Source organism: Chlorocebus sabaeus, chromosome 7 (genome assembly GCF_047675955.1).
Source record: "Chlorocebus sabaeus isolate Y175 chromosome 7, mChlSab1.0.hap1, whole genome shotgun sequence".
Classification (NCBI taxonomy): Eukaryota; Metazoa; Chordata; class Mammalia; order Primates; family Cercopithecidae; genus Chlorocebus; species Chlorocebus sabaeus.
The window spans coordinates 114,372,558-114,399,457 of NC_132910.1; the positions used below are offsets into that span (position 1 = coordinate 114,372,558).

Here is a 26,900-nt window from a genome sequence, read left to right on the forward strand (position 1 = left end):
TGTATGTCTCAGGGCTGCAGAAGAGCTTTGCTGTCACTTGGTTTTGCTTTATTGTGACCTTTACTCACTAGCCAACAACTTAAAAGGAAAAAAGAAAGTGTAGCGAAGGTACTTACATCTGGCTTGCAGTCACTTTTCAGGATGCCTCCTAAATGCTAACGGCCTCAAACATTTTCCTTCTCTCTCTTCTCTTCTTGCTTCTTCCTTGTTTTAACTCGACTATTTTAATCTTACCTTTTAAATTTAAAAAAATAGAGAGAGAGTCTTTCTTGCTTTTCTCACCATGGTTTGCTTTAAAGGGTAACGAGAGATTAAGACACAGGCTGTTTCTTCGTCACTCAGATCTTGGACTCCCGTCTTACGCAGCATCCTATCCTGCACCACTAAGCTACTGTAGACATGAAGCATTTTCTCTATATCTTTTACAAATTCTTCTGAACATTTAAAATGCATTTGAATGTGAGGTCTCTTTCTTCTTTTTTTTTTTTAAATAAATTGATTTTTCACTTTGCTTTTCACAAAATCACAGGATTTTAAGTTGGAAGAAACTTTAAAGATACCCTACCAGTCTCCTTGTTTTACAGATGAAGAAACTGAGACAAGACTCAAAGCAGTTAAGTGCAGAACCAGAATTAAAACCCAACCTTCTGACTCCTAGTCAGAAGTACTCTTTCCTTTAGTGTTGAAATTATTTCTTCTTTTTATTAAGCTATGCTCCTTATATTTTAGTTAAAAGATGATTTAAAACTATTTATCATTCCCTAAGTGTAGGGCTGTTTGCGCCATGGGAAGGGAGTACAAAGTCCTTGGGAGGAAGGACTGTTGTGTTCTAGGTAAACCTGTTTTTACTTTGTTTCATGTTTCCATGTGGAGGGATCTCTGTCAGCATAACAAAGTTAGCCCATCACTCACTTCTTCACCATCAAGAATGAGGAAAAAATACTGGGTATGCATTCCTCAGCATCTGTCTACCTCCTGCCCTGCTTTTCCCACATATTTTATAATCTCTCATGCTATATATTTCACAGTTCTCCTCTGTGGCTGTCTAGTTTGAAATACTCATGTGAAAGATAACAACATTGGAATAATTAGGCTATGAGTAGTATGTTCATGTGGGAAACAACAGAAGTGAAGCCACTGATGGTGCAATTCAGAGAAAAATAGGGACCAGAAGGAGGCTTACTTGGGAGAGATTAATTATCTTTTAGCATGAAATCTTTCAGCCATCTGCCTTATTTTAATGTTGATAATCTCACACTTGCATGTTGATGCATGTACAAAGAAGCTAGGCACCATCAGTACAGACAGATACTATCAAAGTATTTCTTATTCCTCACATACTTATCAATCCAATAGGAATTTGGTTCAATCTAAAATATTATCTTCAGAAAAGCCATGTTGATTTCCACCATCTTACATTTCAAAAAATTAAACCAAGAAGTTAGAGAAAATGTCTTTCGATATTTGATGTTAAGACTTGAGAAATTACAAATGTTACTTATTTTGGTACACTGATTTTGTAGCCTGAAACTTTACTGAAGTTGTTTATCAGTTCCAGGAGGCCTTTTGAAAGTCATTAGAGTTTTCTAGGTCTAGAATCATTTTGACAGCAAAGAGAGATAGTTTGACTTCTTCCTCTCCTATTTGGATGCCTTTTATTTCTTTATCTTGCCTGGTTGCTGTGGCTAGCACTTCCAGTACTATGTTGAATAGGAGTGGTGAGACTAAGCATCCTTTTCTTGTTCCAGTTCTCAAACGAACTGCGTCTAGCTTTTGTCCATTCAGTATGATGTTGGCTGTGGGTTTGTAGGGCTCTTTAGATGTAGATGGCTCTTATTATTTTGAGATATACGCCTTTTAAGACTAGTTTGTTGAGGGTTTTTGTCATGAAGGGATGTTGGACTTCACTGAAAGCTTTTTATGCATCTATTGAGATGATCACATGGTTTTGGTTTTTAACTTTGTCTATGTCGTGAATCAAATTTACTGATTTGCATATGTTGAACCAACCTTGCATCCTAGAAATGAAGTCTCCTTGATCATAGTGAATTAGGTTTTTGATATGCTGTTGCATTTCGTTTGCTAATTTTTTTGAGGATTTTTGCATCTATGTTCATCAAGGATGCTGGGCTATCGTTTTCTTTTTTGTTGTGTCTTAGCCAGGGTTTTTATCAGAGTGATGATGTTATCATAGAATGAGTTAGAGAGGAGTCCCTCCTCGATTTTCGGGAATATTTTCAGTTGAATTGGGATCAGCTCTTCTTTGTATAGCTGGTATTATTTGGCTGTAAATCCATCTGGTTTGGGGCTTTTAAATTTATTTTTATTTTTGTAATTACTAATTCAATTTCATAACTTGATATCAATCTGTTCAGGGTCTCCATTTCTTTCTGATTCAGTCTTTGGAGATTGCAGGTTTCCAGAAATTTATCTTTTACCTCTAGATTTTATAGTTTGTGTGCATAGAGGTGTTCATAACAGTCTTTGGACATCTTTTATATTTCTGTGGGATTGGTTGTAATGTCACCTTTGTTGTTTCTGATTGTGCTTATTTGGATCTCTGTTTTTCTGTTGATCTTGTTTATCTTTTCAAAGAACAAACTTTTGGTTGCACTGATTTTTTGTATGCTCTTTTGGTTCTTAATTTCATTTAGCTCTGCTCTGATTTTAGTTCTTTTTTTCCTTCTTCTAGCTTTAAGGTTAGTTTGTTGTTGTTTTTCTAGTTTCTCTATGTGTGATGTTAGATTGTTAATTTGAGATTTTCCTAATTTTTTGAAGTAGGTGTTTAGCACTATAAACTTTCCTTTTAACACTGCCTTTGCTGCATCCCAGAGATTAAGATATGTTGTGTCTCTGTTTTCATTTATTTCAAAGAACTTTTGATTTCTGCCTTAATGTAATTGTTTACACAAAAATCATTTAGGATTAGGTTGTTTAATTTCCATGTAATTGTTTGGTTTTGAGACATCTTCTTGATATAGATTTCTATTTTTATTTTACCATGGTTCAAGAGTAGGCTTGGTATGATTTAGATTTATTTATTTTTTTTTAGTTTATTGAGACTTCTGCTTTATGGGTCAGCATGTAGTTGATCTTGGAGTATGTTCTGTGTGTAAATAACAAGAAGTGTGTATTCTGTGGTTGATAGACAGAGTGCTCTGTAGATGTCTATTTGGTCCAATTGGTCAAGTGTCAAATGTAAGTCCAGAATTTGTTAATCTTCTGCCTCAATTAACTGTCAGTGGGGTGTTGAAGTTCCCTACTATTATTGTGTGGCTAAGTATTTTTCTTGGATCTATAAGTACTTGTCTTATGAATCTGGGTACTTCAATGTTGGGAGTGTATATATTTAGGATAGTTAAATCTTATTGTTGAATTGAACTCTTTATTATGATGTAATATCTGTCTTTGTCTATTTGTAATGTTTTTTAAAAACTATTGGTTTAAAATCTGCTTTATCTGATATAAAAATAGTGATGCATAATCTTTTCTGTTTTCCATTTGCATGGTAGATAATTTTCCAGCCACTTATTTTGAGCCTATGTGTGTCGTTACATGTGAGATGGGTCTGTTGAAGAAAGCAGACAAATGAGTGTGTTTTCTTTTTTCTTTTTTTAAATACAACTTGCCTTTTAAATGGGCATTTAGACCATTTACCTTCAGGGTTAATGTTGATTTGTGAGGTTTTGATCCTATCATGAGATGGTTAGCTGGTTGCTTTGTAGTTTCTATTGTGTGGTTGCTTTATAGGGTCTGTTTTATAGGGCTGCTTTGTAGGACTATGGACTTAGGTGTGGCTTTGTGGTATCAGGTGTTGTTCTTTTGTTTCCATGTTTAAAAGAAACTACCATCAGTGTGAACAGGCAACCTACAGAATGGGAGAAAATTTTTGCAATCTACTCATCTGACAAAGGGCTAATATCCAGAACCTACAAAGAATTCAAACAAATTTACAAGAAAAAAACAAACAACCCCATCAAAAAGTGGGCAAAGGATATGAACAGACATTTCTCAAAAGAAGACATGCATGCAGCCAAGAGACACATGAAAAAATGCTTGTCATCACTGGCCATCAGAGAAATACAAATCAAAACCACAATGAGGTACTATCTCACACCAGTTAGAATGGCAATCATTAAAAAGTCAGGAAACAACAGGTGCTGGAGAGGATGTGGAGAAACAGGAACACTTTTACACTGTTAGTGGGATTGTAAACTAGTTCAACCATTGTGGAAAATAGTATGGCGATTCCTCAAGGATCTAGAACTGGAAATACCATATGACCCAGCCGTCCCATTACTGGGTATATACCCAAAGGATTATAAATCATGCTGCTATAAAGACACATGCACACATATGTTTATTGTGGCACTATTCACAATAGCAAAGACTTGGAATCAACCCAAATGTCCATCAGTGACAGACTGGATTAAGAAAATGTGTCATATATACACCATGGAATACTATGCAGCCATAAAAAGGGATGAGTTTGTGTCCTTTGTAGGGACATGGATGCAGCTGGAAACCATCATTCTCAGCAAACTATTGCAAGAACAGAAAACCATACACCGCATGTTCTCACTCATAGGTGGGGAATCGAACAATGAGAACACTTGGACTTGGGAAGGGGAACATCACACACCGGGGCCTATTATGGGGAGGAGTGAGGGGGGAGGGATGGCATTGGGAGTTATACCTGATGTAAATGACGAGCTGATGGGTACTGACGAGTTGATGGGTGCAGCACACCAACATGGCACAAGTATATATATGTAACAAACCTGCACGTTATGTGTTTAAATAAATTTAAAAAAAATAGAACTCCCTTAAGGATCACTTATAAGACTGGTCTAGTGGTAACAAATTCTCTTAGTGCTTGCTTGTTTGGAAAATATTTTATTTGTCCTTTGCTTGTGAAGTTTAGTATGGTGGGATATAAACTTCTTGACTGAAATTTCTTTTCTTTAAGAATGCTGAAAATGGGCCTCTGATACCCCCTTGCTTGTAGGATTCCTTCTGAGAAGTCCATTGTTAGCCTAATGGAGTTATCTTTTGTATGTAATATGACCTTTTTCTCTGTCTGCCTTTAAGATTTTTAATTTCATGTTGACTTTGGACAGTCTGGTGACTACATGTCTTGGTGATATTCATTTTATATAGTATCTTGCAGACGTTCTCTGGATTTCTTGTATCTGGATGTCTACCCCTCTAGCAAGATTAGGGGAATTTTCTTTAATTATTCCCTAAATTATGTTGTCTAGGTTGTTTACCTCCCTCCTTCTCTCTCAGGAATGCCACTGATTTGTAGATTTGGTTGCTTTATATAATTTTATATTTCATGAACACTTTGTTCATTTTTACAATTTTTTTTCTCTATTTTCATCTAACTGGGTGAGTTCAAAAGACCAGTATTCAAGCTCTGAAATTCTTTCTTCTTCTTGGTTATTAATACAGCTTCCAATTGCATTTTGAACTTCCTCAAATTAAGAAAAACATCTCCACAGCTGAGAGAGAAATATATTTAACTTAATAAAAATTTAAATGTAAAATTAATTTAAAACTCAATCATAAGATGATACTTTGGGGAAATCTTTAGTTGTAATTGTGTGTGTGTGTGTGTCTGTGTGTGTGTGTGTGTATGCTTCTGACTTCTGCACACTCTAACTTGATGCTTTTTGTGCTTTCCATATAGATCATTGGAATATTGACTTCATCATTTTAAATATAGTTTATGTTTCAAAAACCAGAATAAAAGAAGCTCCATTTTGTGTATTGTTAGTTCTTGTGTATTCTTAGTTCTTGTTAAAATAAAAAATGGATTTTTCTCAGAAGTGGATCTGTATCCTTTTACAGTTAAGAATTTACTTTCATATCTGTAATAGTAACACAGAGTGACATTCTTACTAAGCAAGTGAGGTTGTGTTTTCCCAGCAATAGTTTTCAAAGAAAGAAAACAACGAACAGAATTAAAGTAGTGTATCAATCTACTAATAAGGAAGTACTAAAAATATGTTCCATTTAATCTATCCAATCAACAATTATTATTCAGCAGTTGTTTATTTAAGGCTACTTTGTGACAGCCTGTATCAAATCCTGCTCTGTATTCCCAATTCTCTCCCCAGTAGTGTCCTGGATATTTAACTGCTAAATAACACTTTTTGATTAGTCTTGGTTTTGTGAAGCACAGAGAACAAAAGAGAGAGACATTAAATTTTCTATGTGTTTATAACATTTTTGGCTTTGTTTTTGCTTTGCATATCTTTAGCTATGAATTGTCTTACAAAGACCAAGCACATGATGGTGTACAGCTCTCTCTTTGAATTGCCTGTACCATTTCCTCTGCAGTTACAGAAAATTCTTTCATCTTGTTCCATCCTTCTGCAGTAGACTATATGCTCCCTGAGGGTAGGGTTTTATTCTATCTTGTTCACTACTGAACATGACTGGCATATGGTAGGTACTACAGTAAGCTGAGAGAATTAATAAACTGGGCATGATTGGAGGCCTCTCAGAACAATCATTCAGAACATACTTTGCTGGTGATGTGAACTGAACTCTGACTAGAGAGAGAACTATGTTTATGGATGGATGGTTCCCAAAAGAATAAGCTCTTTTGCTGCTCAGAGAAGAATATTTCTATCTGAACAAGCTACTCTATAATATCAATCTCAGGTGAATTTCTTTGAAATTTCAAAAGACGAATTGACCTACTAGTATTTTATTTAAAGGCAAAAGATACAATGCATGTGATAAATCCCAAGTTCTATTAGAGTAAATCATGAGACACCTGTATTTTTCATCTCCTAATTATTTGATACATGTTGGCATTGTAATCTATTCACACTGGAATATTATTTTAGTTGAAATACCAATTGTACTTCTAAGAGCAAGAATTGTACTGCTAAGAGTTAAGGAAATAAAACAAATAAAACAACAAAACAAAGACAAAAAATTAGTAACATGATTAATGCTCCAATCAAGTTGAAATACTTTTCTTTTAATAATTTTTTGTTATTTTGTAGTCTACTTATTTTGTCTTTTTCATAGCAAACAGCTAAGTAGCCTACTGGACTCTTCCTTCTTAATGAATGAAGCAGTGAGAAAGTAAAGGGAAGGGCATTTGACTGTAGACAATACCACCACTGGACAGTGAGAAATTTGTTGTGGAAAACTTATCTGGCTGATTTGAAGCATATAGGTTTGAAAACAAAATCATTTCCCTAGAAATGTTCCCTAGAGTGTTCTCAGTCATTTAGACTTCCCTTAGGCATCATATAATAATAGAATGGAAATGAGTATGCATTGTGAATTGTATGAATTTTTTTTTTTTTTTTTTTTTTTTGCAAGCATTGTAGGAAAGCTTTGTTTGAGCTATACTACGGCAGAAATTTTCATTGCTTTCAGGCTTATATATTTGTGAATAAATGGAATAGCAAATCTGCTCCACAGAATTGGGTTCCTATGATAGGGAAATAGCCTGAAGACATCAAAACTTCATTGCTCAGGGCTTTCTTATCATGTAATCCCAAGTACTTTAAGTAAAATTGAGAATTAATTAAAAAGAATGCCAAAGATAACTCAAAGAACTATAGAATGATTTCAGAATGTCCATGCACACTAAAACTCTTGCCAATGATCAAAAGAACAGAAGTTCATCCAGAATTGTCTTTTGTAGACCCTTATTTATTTATTTATTTATTTATTTGAGACTTATTCTTGCTCTGTCGCCCAGGCTGGAATGCAATGGCATGACCTTGGCTCACTGCAACCTCTGCCTCCCAGGTTCAACCGATTCTCCTGCCTCAGCATCCCGAGTAGCTGGGATTACAGGCACTCGCCACCACACCCGGGTAATTTTTTGTATTTTTAGTAGAGATGGGGTTTCACCATGTTGGCCAGGCTGGTCTCGAACTCCTGACCTCATGATCCACCTGCCTCGGCCTCCCAAAGTGCTGGGATTACAGGTGTGAGCCACTGCACCGGCCCTGTAGACACATTTTTGTAAGCCCTAACTCTTGGTGTCGATGTTGTTTAAAGCAGAAAAGGAGTAGCTACATTAAATGTTGAATAAGGACTATTGGAGAAACAGAAATGACAGCTGATGCTCTAAGAACAGAGAAGAAAGAGAAACAACAAACCCAGATAGAAAGGCTTTTAAAACATAGCAGGATGTAGAAAGCAGAATGAAGTTAAACAGCCTTATATGTATTTCAAGATATAGAAGTCGTTAATGTTTTCAACCTGAAAAATAATTGGTGTGAATACAATGATATACTTGAGATATGAGGAAAATACATTGGGTAAAATATTCTTGGTTAAGAAAGACGACTTCAGAAAAAAAAATTTTTAGAATGATTTGTATTAAAAGACTTCTATCAGGAATGATTTAAGTAAGAATTAAAGTTTTGATGTTTAAAGAGAGAATGTCTCAGCTATTTGGCGGTAGAGTAGCACAGTGCAATGAGAACATGCTTTAGAATCAGGGAGCTTTGAGTTGTGTGATATTGAGCGAGTTTGATAGGATTATTTTATTTTTCTCCTCTGCAAAAGGGTCTTGATATGCCTACATAAAATAGGATTGTAATGAAAACTGAATTAGTTAAATGATATATGCTAAATATTTGGCCCATAGAAGGAATTCAGTATGTGGTGGTCATATCAGTGAAATAGCAAATTCCCCTTAATGGTAAGAAAATTATGCATTTTGAATTTATTTTTGTCATTAGGCAACATCATTCAAAGGGTGCAGGAAGATTCTAGCTAGGAATCTGGTCTTATCCCTTTTCCTGTTCAATTTTAAGGTTATTAATGATAAGACATCATTAATAATCAATAATCATCAAATAATCAATAACAAATTTGGGGCAGTTAACCTGCTACGGTAACTTGCACCAGCGCTTGGCTCTTTTGAAAGACCAATGTTACATCAAATTAAGGCAAGGAAGGAATTAACCGTGTTTGTTAAAGATAGTTCTTCATTTTTAAAAATAGGCATGTCAACTACAGCACTGTAAATAATTATAGTGGAAAAGTAGAAATACCAAGATGACTACTTTTTTTATTTGACATAGTTAATTCACACAGAACTTATATTTTATGAACTTTCCAATTTTCAACTATTTTTGATCTACAAATATGGTTAGTGCATATGACTCAACATAAGCATTACTAAAGCAAAGATAATTTATTCATTATCTTGTTTATTTGTACAAATGAGACAAGAGATAAAAAGATGCATGGAGTTACATATCCTGTATTGTACATTTGCCAAATAGTTTCTATATAGAAAATAGAAAAAATATAATTGGGGAGATAGAAAGCTGTCAGTAGTATTTGCTATCCTCATAAACTTGGTTTCATATTTAACATTTGGTTTCGCCCAGTCAGGAGTAACTCAAATATGAACTCCATGCAATTCTTCAGCTTCAGAATAGGAAATTAGTTTATGCTTCCTAGTTGATCTTGAGTGCATTTTCCAATTGCACTGAGTAGTCACTATGCTTTCTTTGTGTGTGACATTTTGACTTTTCTGAGCTCTCAGAATTATTTCTGACCCTGGATAACTTAGCAGATTAATGAGACTTTTAATGAGTGTTACAAAAGTAGCTGGGCTACTGACTTAAAGATGATGAAGATTGCTTTTCGTTGAATAAGCACTTGATTTTATTTTCACTTTAAAGATTGTCTTCTGGAAACATTAAAATACCTTGATGAATTTACTAACTAGATTTTGGTGGAGTAAGAGTTGCAATTAATGAGTTAACATTTTGCTGATATCTTTAGAAACTAACCATTAAGCCCCAAGGTTTGCCTATGAAGATTTGCACCTTTCTATGCAGAATTGTACCTTTCTACTTTAAGAAGCCATTTCATCTAAACAGAATCTCTTGCCTGCATTGGCTAATGGCAGAAATTCAACATCATTAGCTAAATTAATTGTTTCATGTGGGTTGTTCTTTAGAATGTTATAAACTGTAATAGAATTACCAAGTTGAAGGCAATTAATTGGATGTACTTCAAATATATTCTAACCAAATGCTATACCTAGCATTCTCTGTAACTGTTTAGAAACTACCAAAAGAAAACTGTTGATGAATCTTAGTGCCATCAAAATAGCCCAACTAGAACAGTTTTAAAACGCCTCATATCTGTATGGTTTGTATCACCTCAGAATGTGATGACTCAGGTTGATGACTGAGAAGGTCATCACTATGATTACTGCCTCTTAAGTATTATTCCAGTGCCTCATATTTTTAAAGGAGAAAGTGAGACGTTGGAATACTTTCTCTAGGTTTTTAAAGCCTATGCATCATGGAGGGAGGAATAGAAGGCATGTCTAGGACTCATGTGTTAGAAAAGAAGTTGAAGATTCAGATCCCTACACAAGTGCCACAGAGGTACACAGATGAGTGGAGATGGCACAAGGTCTCAGGATCAGAAAGAGCGGGAAGGCTGAGAACTGTGAAGAATTTGAAAGCAAGTCCCTTTTTAAAGGGGCTAGACACCACTTGGCTCCACTGGTTGTTGTCATATGGGAATGTGGTTCCAGTAAAGCCAGATACTGTGATTTTTCAAATAAATTCACATGTATGGAATTGCACATGAAATAATTACATGCTTAAACATTGGTAACTAACCCATGGCTCAAATAAAACACATCTGTGGGTGCTGGGGAAGCAACCTCTGGATCAGATTCTAACACCCCATACATGTATAAGTGCTATTAAAAATAAAAAATGTTGAAATGCTGTCCTTCATCAATGCTTAATATATTGATATATTAATAATCAATAAAAGAAAATTATTCAATTTATTCAAATTAATCAAAGAAGATTTTAAGAAGAAACTAAGATATTAATCAACAGATAGTAGGTACATAGGTGCCCACTAGATTGCTGTGACACATTCATTATCATGAATTGTTCTTTTTTTTTTTGAGACAAAGTGTGGCTCCATCACCCAGGCTTGAGTGCAAGTGCTGTAATCATAGCTCACCACAACCTTGAAACCCTAGGCTCAAGGGATCCTCCTTCCTCAGCCTCCTGAGTAGCTGGAACTACAGGTGTGTGCTACCATGCCAGGTTAAATTTTTTTATTTATTTATTTTTTTGTAGAGACAGGATTTCCCTTTTTTTTGCCCAGGTTGGTCTCAAACTCCTAGGCTCAAGGGATACTCCTGCCTCAGCCTTCCAAAGTGCTGGGATTCCAGGTGTGAGCCACTGTGCCTGGTCCATTATCATGAATATTTAAAAAGATAGATATATTTGCTGCCTTTCTCTGGTTTATTAGTGTGTTTGTTGAGGAAAAAAAAAGATTTCCTGAGAAAGTTGTAAATTATTAGGAATGGAATATTAACAAAGGATGAAAGTTATATTGAAAGGGTATACTAGATACTACAAAAGCTGGCAGTGGAAGAAAAAGACTTTTCAAGTTTCTTCTCAGCATCATGTTTTTTAATTAAACAAAAAATGAGTAGTGGTGATAGATACAGTAAAGAAGAGAAAATTAGAATATGCTATTATCCTAGATTGTGGCCCTCAAATTAAAAGAGTGTATTTGACAAAGTTGAAATGAAAATTTCATGTAAATTTAGGGTGAGAAAAAAATGAAGAAATACATAGATTCTACGAAATAATTTGTAGTTCCCTAAGGACTAAGAAAAGACATTTAGAAAATAATGGAGTACAATGTGTTATTTAACTACTGCAGACAGTATTCAGCATCTGTCCAGCGGACGAAGCAAAGGGCAAAGAATCAAGGTCCATTTCTATTTCTGGCATTGATACCTCTGGGCCCTAGAAAAACAGTGTTACCCTGCAGCACTCAGGCCACTCCATTGTTAAGAAAAGACCATGCATATCCTAAATGAATTCTATATATTATTTTCGATGGCTATAAACCATTTGTAGATTTTAAAAATTGAGGCTACCACAAAAGCAAGGAATGTGATTCTCTCTATATACAATTTACAGAATTAATGAAGAATTGCAATGGTTAGCCAGCAATCAGCTATGTACTAGAATATTCTTGTTTGCATTTCAACTCTGCTCATTCTGGAACCCATTGTGTTTCTTTCCAGGCAATGTCCTATAACTTTTGCTTTGCATTCAATTTAAATAAAAAAAGCAGCTCTAGGATGATTCAGTATTTAAACTGTGGTCTTAATACTCTCCCTTGGAAACTGAGGCAGCCATATATGTAAGGCTACAGTTAGGCAAGAAGATAAATAAGTTACATGCTAAAATCTACAAGTCCAGCTATCAAACATGAATTATATAAAGTTCATCGTTCTTGTTTGTATTGTTTACAAGTTGTTCTTCAGTGGCTTTGAGTGAGACACTAACTTTGTATCTGACTTACAGTCTTACCTTTTTTTCTTTAGAAAAATATAACATAAATGAGGAATTTGAAGACAAACATTATAGATACAAAATACACTTACCTCTCTCTTACAGCCTGATGCACAATATGGAAAATAGTATCTTTTATTTCTACCTACTCTAATTACACATGAGGCATTAAACCAATTCCCAAATAAAAGCAAACATAAATAGTATACACTTCATAGAAGCAATCATTCTCTTCTATTACCTAATAAATAACTTGTAAGAAATTTGATGAGTTGATGTCGCTTAAGGCAATGTATCACGTAACCTTCTTGGGAATTGGCTTCCGTAAGCACAATACTATCATAGTTCTCATCAATTCAATTACATCAAATTACAAGTACATTTTGCATGCATATACATATATACATCTATTATGTACGCACACTTTTAAAAAAGCATTGAAGGTAATATACCAATCAGAAGCTCTAGAATATAAAACATAGAAGAAAGGAAGGATTATCTGCAAACCCTTGGATGAATTTTGTGCAATGAGCTGAACACAAGACACGTACCCTTAATGCATATTAGCATATTAGAAGACTCTTACTGGCAAAGGGAATAGATTTCTAAAACAAGTCTGCTTTGCAAATGGTCTCTCCCAAACCAATTCCTATTGATACTGTACCTTCCGGAGGGGTTTGAGCTTGGTCTCCATTATGAAGTCATACTTGCAGAGCTCACAGCAACGTGTATCTGAGCTCTTTATCCACTGGTGGAGGCAGGACTGGTGGACAAAGCGCAGTGTCCCAGTGCAGCGACAGGGTGTGATAAGGGGGCTCTCTTCATCCCCTTCGCAGTGACAGATTCTGTGGAAAGACGCAGCAGCCAGCATGAGATTTCCCAGAGAACATTTCTCACCTGTGTTGTTTCTGCCCTTGCTTATACCAGGGCTGTTAGAAACAGCAACCTAAGATTCAGAACACTTGGACACTTCACTTCAACTTTAATGCTGGAACCAAATCTATGACCAATACAGATTAAGCATTCCTAACCTAAAAATCCTTAATCTGAAATGCTCCCAAATCCAAAACTTTTTGAGCACCAACACAATGCCGTAAGTAGAAAATTCCATTTAGTCAAAACATAGGTGCACAACCCAAAGTTAATTCACTACTCCGAAGGGAAAAGTAAAATTACCTTCAGGCTATGTGTACAGGGTATATATGAAACATAAATGAATTCTGTGTTTAGACTTGGGTTGCATGCCCAGGATATCTCATTACGTATGTGCAAATATTGCCAAATCAAAAAAAAAAAAAAAAAAAAATCCCCAATCCAACACACTTCTAGTCCTACCCAAAATATCTCATTACATATAAGCAAATATTCCAAAATCCCACCAAAACTGAAATTGGAGACACTTCCAGCTCCAACCATTTTGGAAAAAGAATACTCAACCTGTATTAATTGACTTTTACTTTTATGGTCATTGCTGGACTCAAATCATGTAATAAGTTGTGCATTACACACCAGCACATCAACAATGCACTGTCATTTCATTCATACATGGAAGTCAATTTTAATAGCACCACTATCATGTTATGTCTCCAATTTAATCTATTTAATAAGATACTATCTATGCGTTTTCATATATAAAAGTTACGAGTTTTAAGTATTCTAAGGAATATTATAGTTTGGTAAACTTTATTGTGTTACTTCAATAATATCAGACCATGGCATAAAATTTATTAAATATGGTATCTTACCAATGTGGAAAAGTTCTCAAAAAATTTTTGAAGGAACGAAGTTAATACAAGAAGTCTTAGCTTGAAAATATTACAGATATGTTCTTAGGAAGATGCACACCTATTTGGTCACAACAAATGGTCTAAACTGTCAATAATCATCATTGTCTAAAAAATCACAAAAATCACTGATCACACAAAATTTGAGTACAGCAAATCTTATTGTTTAAAAATGCTAATAAATACATCTACCAATGAATTGAGTTGAATCAGTTTCTGAACTACTATGAATTCTAGTTTCACAGATTTGCAGTCTAAAATCATTTTATCCCATATTCAGATTTTAAAAAGTAATTTATTTTTCTCTTTGGATAAGACAAGTCTCCCATAACTTTAGCTGGTGAATTCAAATCTCAGCCCTTTAATAATCTGAATGATGTAACCAGCAGTTAGACATTGTTAATAAATTTCATTAGAAATGTTGCTTTAAATTTGTTAAACATAGACACTCGTATGTTTACTGTAGCACTATTCACCATAGCAAAGACATAGAATCAATCCAGATGCCCATCAGTGGTGGACTGCATAAAGAAAATGTGGCACATTTACGCCATGGAATACTATGCAGCCATAAAAAAAATGAAATCTTGTCTCTTGCAGAAACATGGATACAGCTGGAGGCCCTTATCCTAAGTGAATTAACATAGAAGCAGAAAAACAAATACTGCATACGCTCACTTATAAGTAGGAGCTAAATATTGCATACGCAGGGACATAAAGATGGAAACAATAAACACTGGATATTGTTAAAGTGGGGGAGGGTGGTGGGAAGTAAAGTTTGAAAAACTACCTATGATGTACTATGTTCACTACTTAGGTGAAGGAAACATTAGAAGACCAAACTTCAGCAGCATGCAATACACCCATGTAACAAACCTGCACAGGTAGCCCCTAAATCTAAAACAAAATTTTACAAAATGCAACATGAATGTTCAATGTAACATTTAAACTTAAAAAAAAAAAAAAAAAACCTACATAATTACTTTTTTGACCTAAGTCACAATGGCAGGCTGGAAGAATGTACGAATCACTGCTACTGTTCTTTCCTTTACAGTGTATAAAGTGGGTATAGATATAGATATATCAGCTCTCTCCCCAGGGGAAATGAAATGGCTGCAAACTCAGATAGTGCAGAAAGATACAGGAACTGAAACCCAACACTCCCCGAGACCTCAAAGTAAAACAGTATGACAGAGTACACCAGGATTTTGAATGAATTTCTTAAGTAAAAATAAAGTGAGCAAAAAGGAACACTGCCATCTAAAGTTCCGGGGTGGAAGTGCTGGGATGAGAACACAGGGAAAGTCAATATTAATGTCCCCTTCCCCCTGAACTAACTTAGGAAGCAGCCGCGTTGGGTGTAGCACTACATATGAAAGGCCAATGTGTTAAGGGAAAATTAAAAATTATCTGAGTGCCTATTTTTAATATAAAAACCTGAAATAGCTTCTCTCCAAACCTAGGCCTCAGAAACTGGACTTGTTACACTTTGTATCATGCTTGTTGCCAGTTTAGTGTCATAGCATAGATGTTCAGTAGATGTAAATTGAATAGAATTGAATTTAGTCAACAAAATGACTTATTACAAAAGCAGTCAGTAAAAGTAAATAGAGGCGTCTCCAACACTTCAGTTGTAATATTTACTTTTGGAGCCACTAAAATCTAATGAATTATACACAATAAGAGTTTGATATTTCTTAACTCCTTGGACATCCATCTCCTGCCTCCACAGAAAGAAAATCTCTTCAACCGGGGGTCAGTAAACTATGACCCAATTCTGTCCACTGAATAGTTTTAATCAATAAAGTCTTATGGGAACACAGTCTTACTCACTGGTTTATGTATTGTTTAGCGCTGTGTTTGCAGAGTAACGGCAGAGTTGAGTAGTTGCTGCAGAGACCATCTGGCTGTAGAAACTAAAACATTTACTATCTGGCAAATGATTCAATTCAATATTTACAATCTGACCCTTTCAGAAAAGGTTCACAGATCTCTGCCTAAAAGTGCACATGTGATTCTGAGTTAAAGACAAGGTATTAATACTATTGACAATAATAAAAACAAATTTTACAAAATGAATCACTCTAACCTCTGCAATTAACAATAAAACTCAAGTAAAGGTACATAGAGAAACACCCTGCTTGGCCTGGCATTAATTCCTGTTGCTTCCATGAACAAAATTTCTTATTTGAAAAAAAAAAACAAAAACCAAAACTGCAGTTAATGCTATCAGATAAGTTCATCACTAAAAGAAGATTGTGTCAAATGCTCTATAGGTACGAAAAATATTTTGCAGTTCTGATTTTTTCATTGACTTTGCAAAAGTAATTTATTCATAAACTGCTTTAAACAAAGACCTCACTGATTACTGAGTTCAAACTGACCTGACCAGTTTACTATCATCCAGCTTCTTATGACTCATAAAGTTGTTTTTAAAAATTTCTGCTAAAACTACTACCTGAAGCACCACTAACAATATCATTTTCTCATAAAATTAAGGTTATTTCCCATAGGGAAAATCAAAAACTTGGTTCATTTTTCATTCCCATTTCACATGATTTATTTTTACATATTTTTAGCATTTTGAAATTTTTCCAAATTATCTGGCTCAAGTTGAACCCCAGGAGTCTTTTCAAACCATGTTGAGATTGTTCTAAATGAATTTAAAAGCTAAATATCAACTTCAAATATCTACTAGAAATAAAAATAATGTGATAGTGCCATTAAAGAGAGAATTAAATAATTCCTAAATTGATATACTTCACAAAAATCACAATCACTGAATTATCAGTGGAAACACAGTAATGAAAACATAAACACGCTTTTCCAACAGAATAATTGTGTAGAAAAACTGATTTCAATAATGTAATACAATTGCATTGCGAAATATTCATAATTTTGGTACATTTTTACCTGATGGGAAGTTGGGGCTTGGGAATTGAATGATTCTATAAAATTATTGGTGATCCACATTGGTATCTGTCACCTAGTGACAGTTACAAGCTGAATTCACAGATTTTACTGGCATTTTAGTATTTTACCAGTCTGCTTGCTATCTAATTAGCATATGTTGAGACTTTCACCATTTATGACTGAATAAACTCTTACTTTTACATAATTTCTAGCTATCTGTGAATAGCAGACCACATAATGCTATGCAGCAAATTGAATTTTAGATTGGGGTGTGTGTGTGTGTGTGTGTGTGTATGCTTCACATCTCTTGCCTTAATGTTTCAGTTTTAAGAAAAGTAGGGGTTTTTTTTTGGTGTTACATATCTTCAAATGGTCTTTAGTACTCCCTGTCCCCATCCTTTGCCAAGGTTTCCTGACACTGGTAGAATCATATTTTTTTCTTCATAAGTTTTTTTTAAAACTCATCACTTAAAAAAAAAAATCTTTGTGAGGGCCATAGTATTATGCAACTCTGGAATTGCTAAATTCTTTCACTCAATAGTCATTTCATTCACGCACATTTTCTTGGTTCTTGCTATATGCAAAGAAAATCAGACACCTCAGTGTCTTTCATATCTTCTTCCTTTTCTTCCCCACAACCGTGTCTCTAGTGGCTTTGAATTGTCAACAGAGACACAAAGTATCTTTAAGACTGTGTTCCTTCCATGAGGAAATCATTCTTAAGATATGCAGTTATTTAGATCCTCTTAATATACTGCCACTCTTCAAGAACTCTATCACCAATCATATAAACCCAAATTGCTTCACGTTCTTTTCATATGAGCTTGCACAATTTGAGTTTACCTTACCTATGCAGGCATATTTTCCACGAATCTCTGACATACAACCACAGTAGCATGGTACAGAGTTTAACAGCTAATAAGCTGTGGGTTTTGCCACAAATAAGTTACTGCTGTGCCAAGATCTTGATTCCTATCAGCTTAGAGAGCAGTTTTGAGGTCTTGGGTGTGTCGTCCGTTCACCCTGGTTGACTCACAAATGTTACCACGTTCTGCATGTTGTAAAAAATGTTGGGAGACACTGGTGTGGCTATTGAAAATACAATCAGCATTATATTTGTTGTTCCGCCCATCTATACGTGTTAAATTACTTAATCTCTGTGTTTCAAGTTAATCATCAGTAAAATGGGAGAATAGTGGTCACAGATTATTAGTAAGAATTAAAGTAAGTGATCAATTAAGTGATAATTATTAATAATCAATTATTTCATATGATTAATTATTAATTGTTGTCACTTAATTGATCACTTAATTTAATCCTTATTAACAGTCTATGACCACTCTTGTCCCATTTTACAGCATAATAGTCTACTAAAAGTATTTTTTAAAATTAATGGTCAGATGATTATTTCCTGAGTGTATTGCATTCTCTATATTAAAGTCTGTCTCTGAGAATTTCAAGTATATTCTTCATACCTTTGATATTTTCCCTCCTTTAATAACACCTCATCTAAATTAAGACTCATCTAAATTTCAGACTCACACCCCTAATTAAACAGCCCCTAGTTTTTCCTTCCCTATAATGCTCTCTCCTATTTCTTGAACTGCCATTTCTCTTAAAGCCTTTACCACACAGATAAACAGTCTCTGTTGTTTGTTAACTGTTTCATTCATGGAATTATGAGCTGAATAAATTCATGTTTAATAATTTTGTGGAGGCAGGATGTTTCTGTGGATTTGTATTGATATTCAGAGTAATTTAAGTTATGAGAATGTTAAGACGTCAGGATAAAGATGGCAAAGCACTAGACCATAATGGACTGGCTTTCATTAAGCTTCTATTTAAACATTTACAGAGCATAGACCAAAAAAAGCCAGCTTAGTCAGAGGATATGGCAGTTCTCAGAAGATGTTACCAATGACCAGTGTTTTGTTTATGTTTTGGGAAAATTCACTTATAGTGAAAGTGAGAAATGTGTGATCCTTTTATATACCATGAACTCTTTAATTTGCATTTAAGGAACTAAACTGAGGTGTAACAATTTTATACCCTATCTGAGCAACACAGGAAGTCAAGCAAACTGATCTGCAGTAGAAAGGAGAAGTAACATACTTCATAAACAGAGAACAAGATGGACAGTAGTTAATATCATTCCGACTAACAGCTGTTTCCAGCTACTCTTACTGACATGGAGCCAGCATGCATTTTTGTACTTGAAACAAAAAGGTGTTATAAGCCAGATTTCTAAGGTTTCCTTAACAAAAATGAAGATAAATATCCTAAGCCATCATTCGGCCTGAGATTTAAAATACCTTGAAAACTCAAGTTGAAAATACAGTTATGACATAAGAATAAAAATATTTTATCAACAGATAATATCATTTTTGCAATCATACATTTCATCATTCTGAATATGTACTCTTTTTTTACATCTGCAGATGAGTGACAGTTCTTCATACATATGAGATTTTTAAAAAGTGTTTTTTTTTCTCAAAGGAATATTTTCAACTCAAAAAAGCTGCTACATAGCATGACTTCCTGAGTTTAATTTCATGCCCTAATTTGTCACCATTGACTTGGTCAAAACCTCAGACCATCTGCACAGAGCTGTAGGGAATGATCAACAACAAAGACAATGACATGGCAATGTCCCTAGCTTTCCTAACTCTATTCCTGGAGCTGATCCAAGAGTCACAAGTAATCAGCCACATTTTTTTTTTCCCCCACCAGACATCACAGTGATGGAAAACAGTGGAGAAGAAGATAATGATCACCTTGCTTGGTCAATAATGAAAGCAGAAGAGGCCAAGTCTTATTTGAATTCATAGACATTGAATTCTGAAATGGATTGGGAAGGTGCTATTGGAATTGCTTCCCCTGGGTGTCTCATCACCTCTGGAGATGGTTCGATGCCACTGATACTAGGATTTTAAATTCTGCTTGGGACTGAGGATTCCCACTGAGATTCTATTCTCATCTAGCCTAGTGGTTCAGTCTCATCAGAGGCTCTTTGAAGACTTTCTGAGAGGTCTCCATGGGCTCTTGAAACACATTAGATTCCCCCATTCCCTCTATTGATGTGTGTAGCCCTAGGAGTCCCAGTCAGTGTATCTAGCAATAGAATAGATCTTTCTTATTTATCTCAAGATCAGTTCAGACTGTCCAAATCCTCCAAATCAGGAGAAATTAAAAGCTGGATTGTATCTTTTAGGATAATCCCTTCCCTGTTAACCATCGCTTTACTGCCCTCTCTATACTCATTGGTTAGCTCAGAGGACCATGTATTTCTGCATAAAGGAAATGAGTTTCCCCAGTGCCATTTATCTTTCCAGATCCTACCTTACTATTTTGATGACTTGTAGATAAGTAAATAGATAATATATATTGAATGAATATCCGAAGGTTATGATTTTCTCTACATTTGCATATGGCATAAATATTCATTTTATATCAGCTTTGAGATCTTTTGAGGTATATTTGTAAGACTGACAAAATTAAACTAGAGATATTTCTAAGCAAGTGTGCTTAAAGTTATTAGGCTAAATTTTTGTTAGCTGCATACGTTGAAGTAAAACGGCAAACAAAGGGACAGATAATAAAAACTCATTTGGCTTTAATATGTAGATATAATCAAAGAAATATATGTGGTCAGATACAGAAGAAGGCTTTCATATATACATAATAACAGAGCTATCGGAAAAATTATGCAGTTATAACCTTTTAGTCTTTTTCTTTTCTGCATGTGGCAGAAATTCTTAATTCAAACTGATTTTCTGATCTTTTTTTCTTTTGTGATGGCTAAGTCTTTGAATTTTTGTAAGCTCATCCTCAACCATGACTTCCTTTCAATTTTGTCCACTCATTAATTTTATCTGGCTGAGCATTACATCAAAGAAAGTCTCAAGTTGCCATGGATAATTGACAAAGCAGGCACTTTATTTACAGATAACCAAAAATGCATTGAATTAGAAATACGCCTTTGCATATGAATTCTTCTACAAAGGCAAGTAAGTGAAAAACACTGATGTTTTACAGCAGTTCCAACCACATTGAGTGAAGAATGATCAATTTTTATTCATTTATTCACTCATTCATTCATTCAGTCAACAAATAATTTGTTGCATATGTATATATGCAAGGTTTTATAAGGTTCTATGATAAATATAAAGATGAATTAGTTTCAGTCTTTTTCCTTTAAGAAGTTTATACTATGACAGTTTATGCATCAGACAACTGCAAAATTAGGCAGGATACATTTAAAATGGGATGTGTGCCATATCAAGTGCTGTTATATGCAAAGGAGAGAAAGATCATCTCAGATCTGGGGTCAGGGGAGGGTGGTTAAAGTTTAATGGAAGGTGTGGCATGGGAATTGGAATTGAATCCAGGGTAGAATCATGGCAGATGGAGAAGGATGTTGGTAGAATACACTAGGCATAGAAGATGTTTTCAGCCAATGCTTAGAAGTAGGATTGACTGGGTAATTTGGTAACATTATGTGGCCAAGTATGAAAAGAACATGAAAGTTCTTACTCCAACTAAATACAATATTTAGTACATATTTCGTATATTTATTTATTATATACAATGGATACCACATTATTATATAATAATATAATTAATAATACAATTTTAATAGTGAGATATCATGCTGAAAAATAAAGATTACACAGAGTCTTGTATTTCCCTCAGCCAGTGCCAATACACACACACACACAAACACACACACAAACTAACTTTAATTGTATTTGCTTGGAGTAGGAACCCAACACACAATCTGAATAAAAAATTAAGATTACATTAAAAAAATGGGCAAAGGAACTGAAAAGACATTTCTCTAAAGAAGACATACAAATGGTCAACAGCTATATGGAAAGGTGTTCAAAATCACTAATCATCAGAGAAATGCAAATCAGAGTCACAGTGAAAAGTCACCTCACCCCTATCAGAATGGCTATCATCAAAACACACACACACACACACACACACACACACCCAAACCCAAACAAGATAAATGCTCCTGAGAATGTGGAGAAGTTGGAACCCTTGGACACTGTTAGAAATAAAAATGTGCAGAAGCTCTTTAGTTTAATTAGATCCCATTTGTCAATTTTGGCTTTTGCTGCAAAGAAACTACCATCAGAGTCAACAGGCAACCTACAGAATGGGAGAAAATTTTTGCAATCTACTCATCTGACAAAGGGCTAATATCCAGAACCTACAAAGAACTCAAACAAATTTACAAGAAAAAAACAAACAACCCCATCAAAAAGTGGGCAAAGGATATGAACAGACATTTCTCAAAAGAAGACATTCATACAGCCAACAGACACATGAAAAAATGCTCATCATCACTGGCCATCAGAGAAATGCAAATCAAAACCACAATGAGATATCATCTCACACCAGTTAGAATGGTGATCATTAAAAAGTCAAGAAACAACAGGTGCTGGAGAGGATGTGGAGAAATAGGAACACTTTTACACTGTTGGTGGGATTGTAAACTAGTTCAACCATTATGGAAAACAGTATGGCGATTCCTCAAGGACCTAGAACTAGATGTACCATATGACCCAGCCATCCCATTACTGGGTATACACCCAAAGGATTATAAATCATGCTGCTATAAAGACACATGCACACGTATGTTTATTGCGGCACTATTCACAATAGCAAAGACTTGGAATCAACCCAAATGTCCATCAGTGACAGACTGGATTAAGAAAATGTGTCATATATACACCATGGAATACTATGCAGCCATAAAAAGGGATGAGTTTGTGTCCTTTGTAGGGGCATGGATGCAGCTGGAAACCATCATTCTTAGCAGACTATCACAAGAACAGAAAACCAAACACCGCATGTTCTCACTCATAGGTGGGAACTGAACAATGAGATCACTTGGACTCGGGAAGGGGAACATCACACACCGGGGCCTATCATGGGGAGGGGGGAGGGGGGAGGGATTGCATTGGGAGTTATACCTGATGTAAATGATGAATTGATGGGTGCTGACGAGTTGACGGGTGCAGCACACCAACATGGCACAAGTATATATATGTAACAAACCTGCATGTTATGCACATGTACCCTAGAACTTAAAGTATAATAATAATAAAAAATAAATAAATAAATAAATAAATAAATAAATAAATAAAAGGAATAAAAACGGTGCAGCTGCTATGGAAAACAGCATGGAGGTTTCTCAAAGAATTAAAAATAGAAATACCATATGAGCAAGCAATCCCACTTCTAAGTATCCAGAAGAATTGAAATCAGGACCTCAGATAGGTATCTGAACTCCCATGTTCATTGCAGCATTATTAACAAGAGTGAAGCTATGGAAACAACCTAAATGTCCATCAATTTATCAATAGAGAAAGAAAATGTGGTATAAGCCGGGCGAGTGATTCATGCCTGTAAACTCAGCGCTTTGGAAGGCCGAGGCAGGAGGATTGCTTGACCTCAGTTTGAGACCGACCTGGGTAACACAGTGAGACCCTGTCTTCACTAAAAGTAAAAAATAAAATAAAATTAGTGGAATGTGGTGTCATGTGCCTGTAGTCCCAGCTACTTGGGAGGCCGAGGCAGGAAGGTTGCCTAAGCCTGAGAGATTGCAGTTGCAGTGAGCTTTGATCATGCCACTGCACTCCATCCTGGGCAACATAGTAAGACCCTGTCTCCAAAAAATGTGGTATGTATACACAATGAAATATTATTCAGCCTTAAATAAAGAAGGAAATACTGCCATTTGCTACAGGATTGGCTGTTCATTGGATGAAACTTGAGGAAATTATGCTAAATGAAATAAACCACTCACAGAAAGATACATACCACATAATACAACTTATATGAAATGTATAAAATAGTCAAACATAAAGAAACAGGGAGTAGAATAGTGGCTGCCAAAGGCTGGGGAGAGGGGAAAATGGGAAGTTGTTATTCCATGGGAGTAATTTTTGATTACGCAAGACGATGATTCAGTTCTAGAGATCTGCTGTACAACACTGTGCCTATAGTTAACAGTAAATACCGTACTCCACACTTAAATTTATTAAAAGGGTAAATCTTCTGTTAAGTGTTTTTTAAACCACAATAAAGATAAATAAAGTATTTGCCCATAAAAAGTAAAATTATTAGAAGGATTAACTTGGCATGTTAGATTAGAAAGAAAAGGGAAAACAGGGAGAGACTATTACAATAGTCAAAGTCAATAACAATGAGAACAAATGCTAGTGTCATAGTGTGAGAATGAAACAGAAAAAGAGAACAGATATTTTATAAACTTAGAGTTGGTAGAACTTAGGCATCAACTTGGGAAAAGGAAAGGGGATGAGCTATGGAGGAAGAGAGCAAAGGATGGACCAAGCTGACTTTAGGCTTTCGATTAAGCTCCTGGGGATAGATGCTCAAGAGTCATCTATTGGCTGGGTGCTGATGGTTCACACCTGAAATCTCAGCACTTTGGGAGGCCGAGGTAGGGAGATCATGAGGTCAAGAGATTAAGACCAGCCTGGCCAACATTATGAAACCCCATCTCTACTAAAAATACAAAAATTAGCCAGGAGAGGTGGCACGTGCCTGTAATCCCAGCTGCTTGGGAGGCTGAGGCAGGAGAATTGCTTGAAGCCGGGAGGTGGAGGTTGCAGGGAACTGAAATTGCACGACTGCACTCCAGCCTGGGTGACAGTGTGAGACTCTGTCTCAAAAAAAAAAAAAAAAAAAAAAAAAAAAGAAAAGAAAAGAAAAAGAAAAGTCATCTATTTACAGGGCCTCTGAGCATTTGTTTGCCCCCACAATTACCACTTGAAAACAATCATGCTCATAATTTGATTTTTGACTTAGTTACTCAGCATAGAGACAGTAGTCTTGAAAAGAATAAGGAAGTAGTCTAAACTTTCTCAAAGCTGCTACTCTGTTGGGTTTGAATCCAGAATGATTCTTACATAACTTAATTACCCTAATTATTATTATTATTTTTTGAGATGAAGTCTTGCTCTGTCGCCTAGGCTGGAGTACAGTGGTACAATCTCAGCTCACTGCAATCTCTGCCTCCTGGGTTCAAAGGATTCTCCTGTCTCAGTTTCCGGAGTAGCTGGGATTACAGGCACGTGCCACCACATCTGGGTAACTTTTGTATTTTCTTTGTAGAGACGGGGTCTCACCATGTTGGCCAGGCTGGTCTCAAACTCTTGATCTCAGGTGATCCACCCTTCTCGGCCTTCCAAAGCGCCGGTATTAGAGGCATGAGCCACCACGCCTGGCCCTTTCCCAATTATTTATCTTTCAAATAGGACAAAATATAATTTTCTGGAACCAAATGAAAATGCCTTACAAAAACTAAATTACAAAAGCTTATTTATTCAGAATCCTGACAGAATGGAATTTCCAGTTAGACAAAACCACTGAGACTTTTTTCTGATACCTTTCATTCTCCAAAAGCTGTGTATGAAGTGTAAACTCTGTCACTGAGCGATATAATGCAAAACACAGTATAATCTTAATCATGGAAAAAGGTTACAAGGAAACATCAAAATCGAAATAGTGATGCTGCAGTTAAGTTTATATTAAAATGGTAGTTTTCTCTATTTTTAAGTTTTATTTCTAGTAACTACAAATTACTGTAATAATCAATAAAAACATTAAAATACAAAGGTTATATTTTTCTAATTCTACTTCACTTTTTTCTCATTCTTTAATTAATAGATTCATGAATAAATTTGATAGAGTTATATATCTGAATGATTTGGAAACATGCCATGAGTTATCAGTAGATACTGAGTTGGGTCTAGTTCCCTTCCTGTCCAGCTTCCGGAGTAACTTTTGTAGTATTTTGTTTCCATAGTAACCAAAAGACTTCTGCATACTGTCATTTATGTTTTTACAGAAATATAAACTTGCAGGTGCCAACCCTACAATTAATTTTATATCTCAATATACTTAGTCATTGCAAGGACAGAAAAGTATTTTCTGCTCCCCTCCTCCTTCAGATACACTGGTATTCTAGGAATATATTGTATTATCTGAATTTTAAGTATCTAAAACATATTTCATGTCAGCTATGGTATACATCTATACTCTATGCAAGTGTGTGTATTTAGACATTCTATTTAGGTGTGTGAGATTCTGCTACAGTTTCCCAGAAGATAAAACTAGTTTACCCTATCATCTGCCATTGAAAGCCGAGATTGCACCCCTGCACTCCAGCCTAGGTGACAGAGCAAGACTCTGTCTCAAATAATAATAATAATAATAATTGGTGTAATTAAATGATGTAAGAATCATTCTGGATTCCCTATATACTGGGAAAATGTAAATTAGAGGAAGGAACCACATTTTATTTGATTGGTGCAAAAGTAATGGCAAAACTGCATCATTTGCATTTTCAAATCCCTGCATTTGTAGGTTTGTTTGACTTTTCCCAACACTCATCACTGTCTGTTGAGCCTTTTGCAATGCCTGTCCTTCATTTTGTCTCCTTGTCCTTTCATTATCTTTTGACCTTTATCCTTCTTGGTCAAAATTTTTCATTATGAAGTACAGTCATGAAATGCGTCATCCCTTAATGGCAGGGATATGTTCTGAGAAATGCCTCGTTAGAAATTCCATCGTTGTGTGAACATTACAGAGTGAACATACACAAACCTGATGGTGTAGCCTACTCCACACCTAGTCTACCTGGTAGAGCCTGTTGGTCCCAAGTTACAAACCCGTACCACATGTTGCTGTACTGAATACTGTGGACAGCTGTAACACAACAATAAGTATTTGAGCAACTGAACATAGAAAAGGTACAGTAATGACAGGTGTAAAAAGCAGTATACCTGTATAGTGCACTTACCATGAAAGGAGC

The 26,900-nt window shown here is 35.3% G+C and overlaps 1 protein-coding gene across 8 annotated transcripts in view; it reads right to left on the bottom strand.

Moving 5' to 3' along the window:
- The window catches only part of MARCHF1 (membrane associated ring-CH-type finger 1), an 816,252-nt gene that overhangs the window by 46,754 nt on the left and 742,598 nt on the right, over positions 1-26,900 (bottom strand). For all 8 annotated transcript variants that reach the window (XM_073017705.1, XM_073017701.1, XM_073017703.1 and 5 more), the window contains one exon: positions 13,015-13,195. In XM_073017705.1, the coding sequence (XP_072873806.1) occupies positions 13,015-13,195 (181 nt within the window). The remainder of the gene's footprint in view (positions 1-13,014; positions 13,196-26,900) is intronic.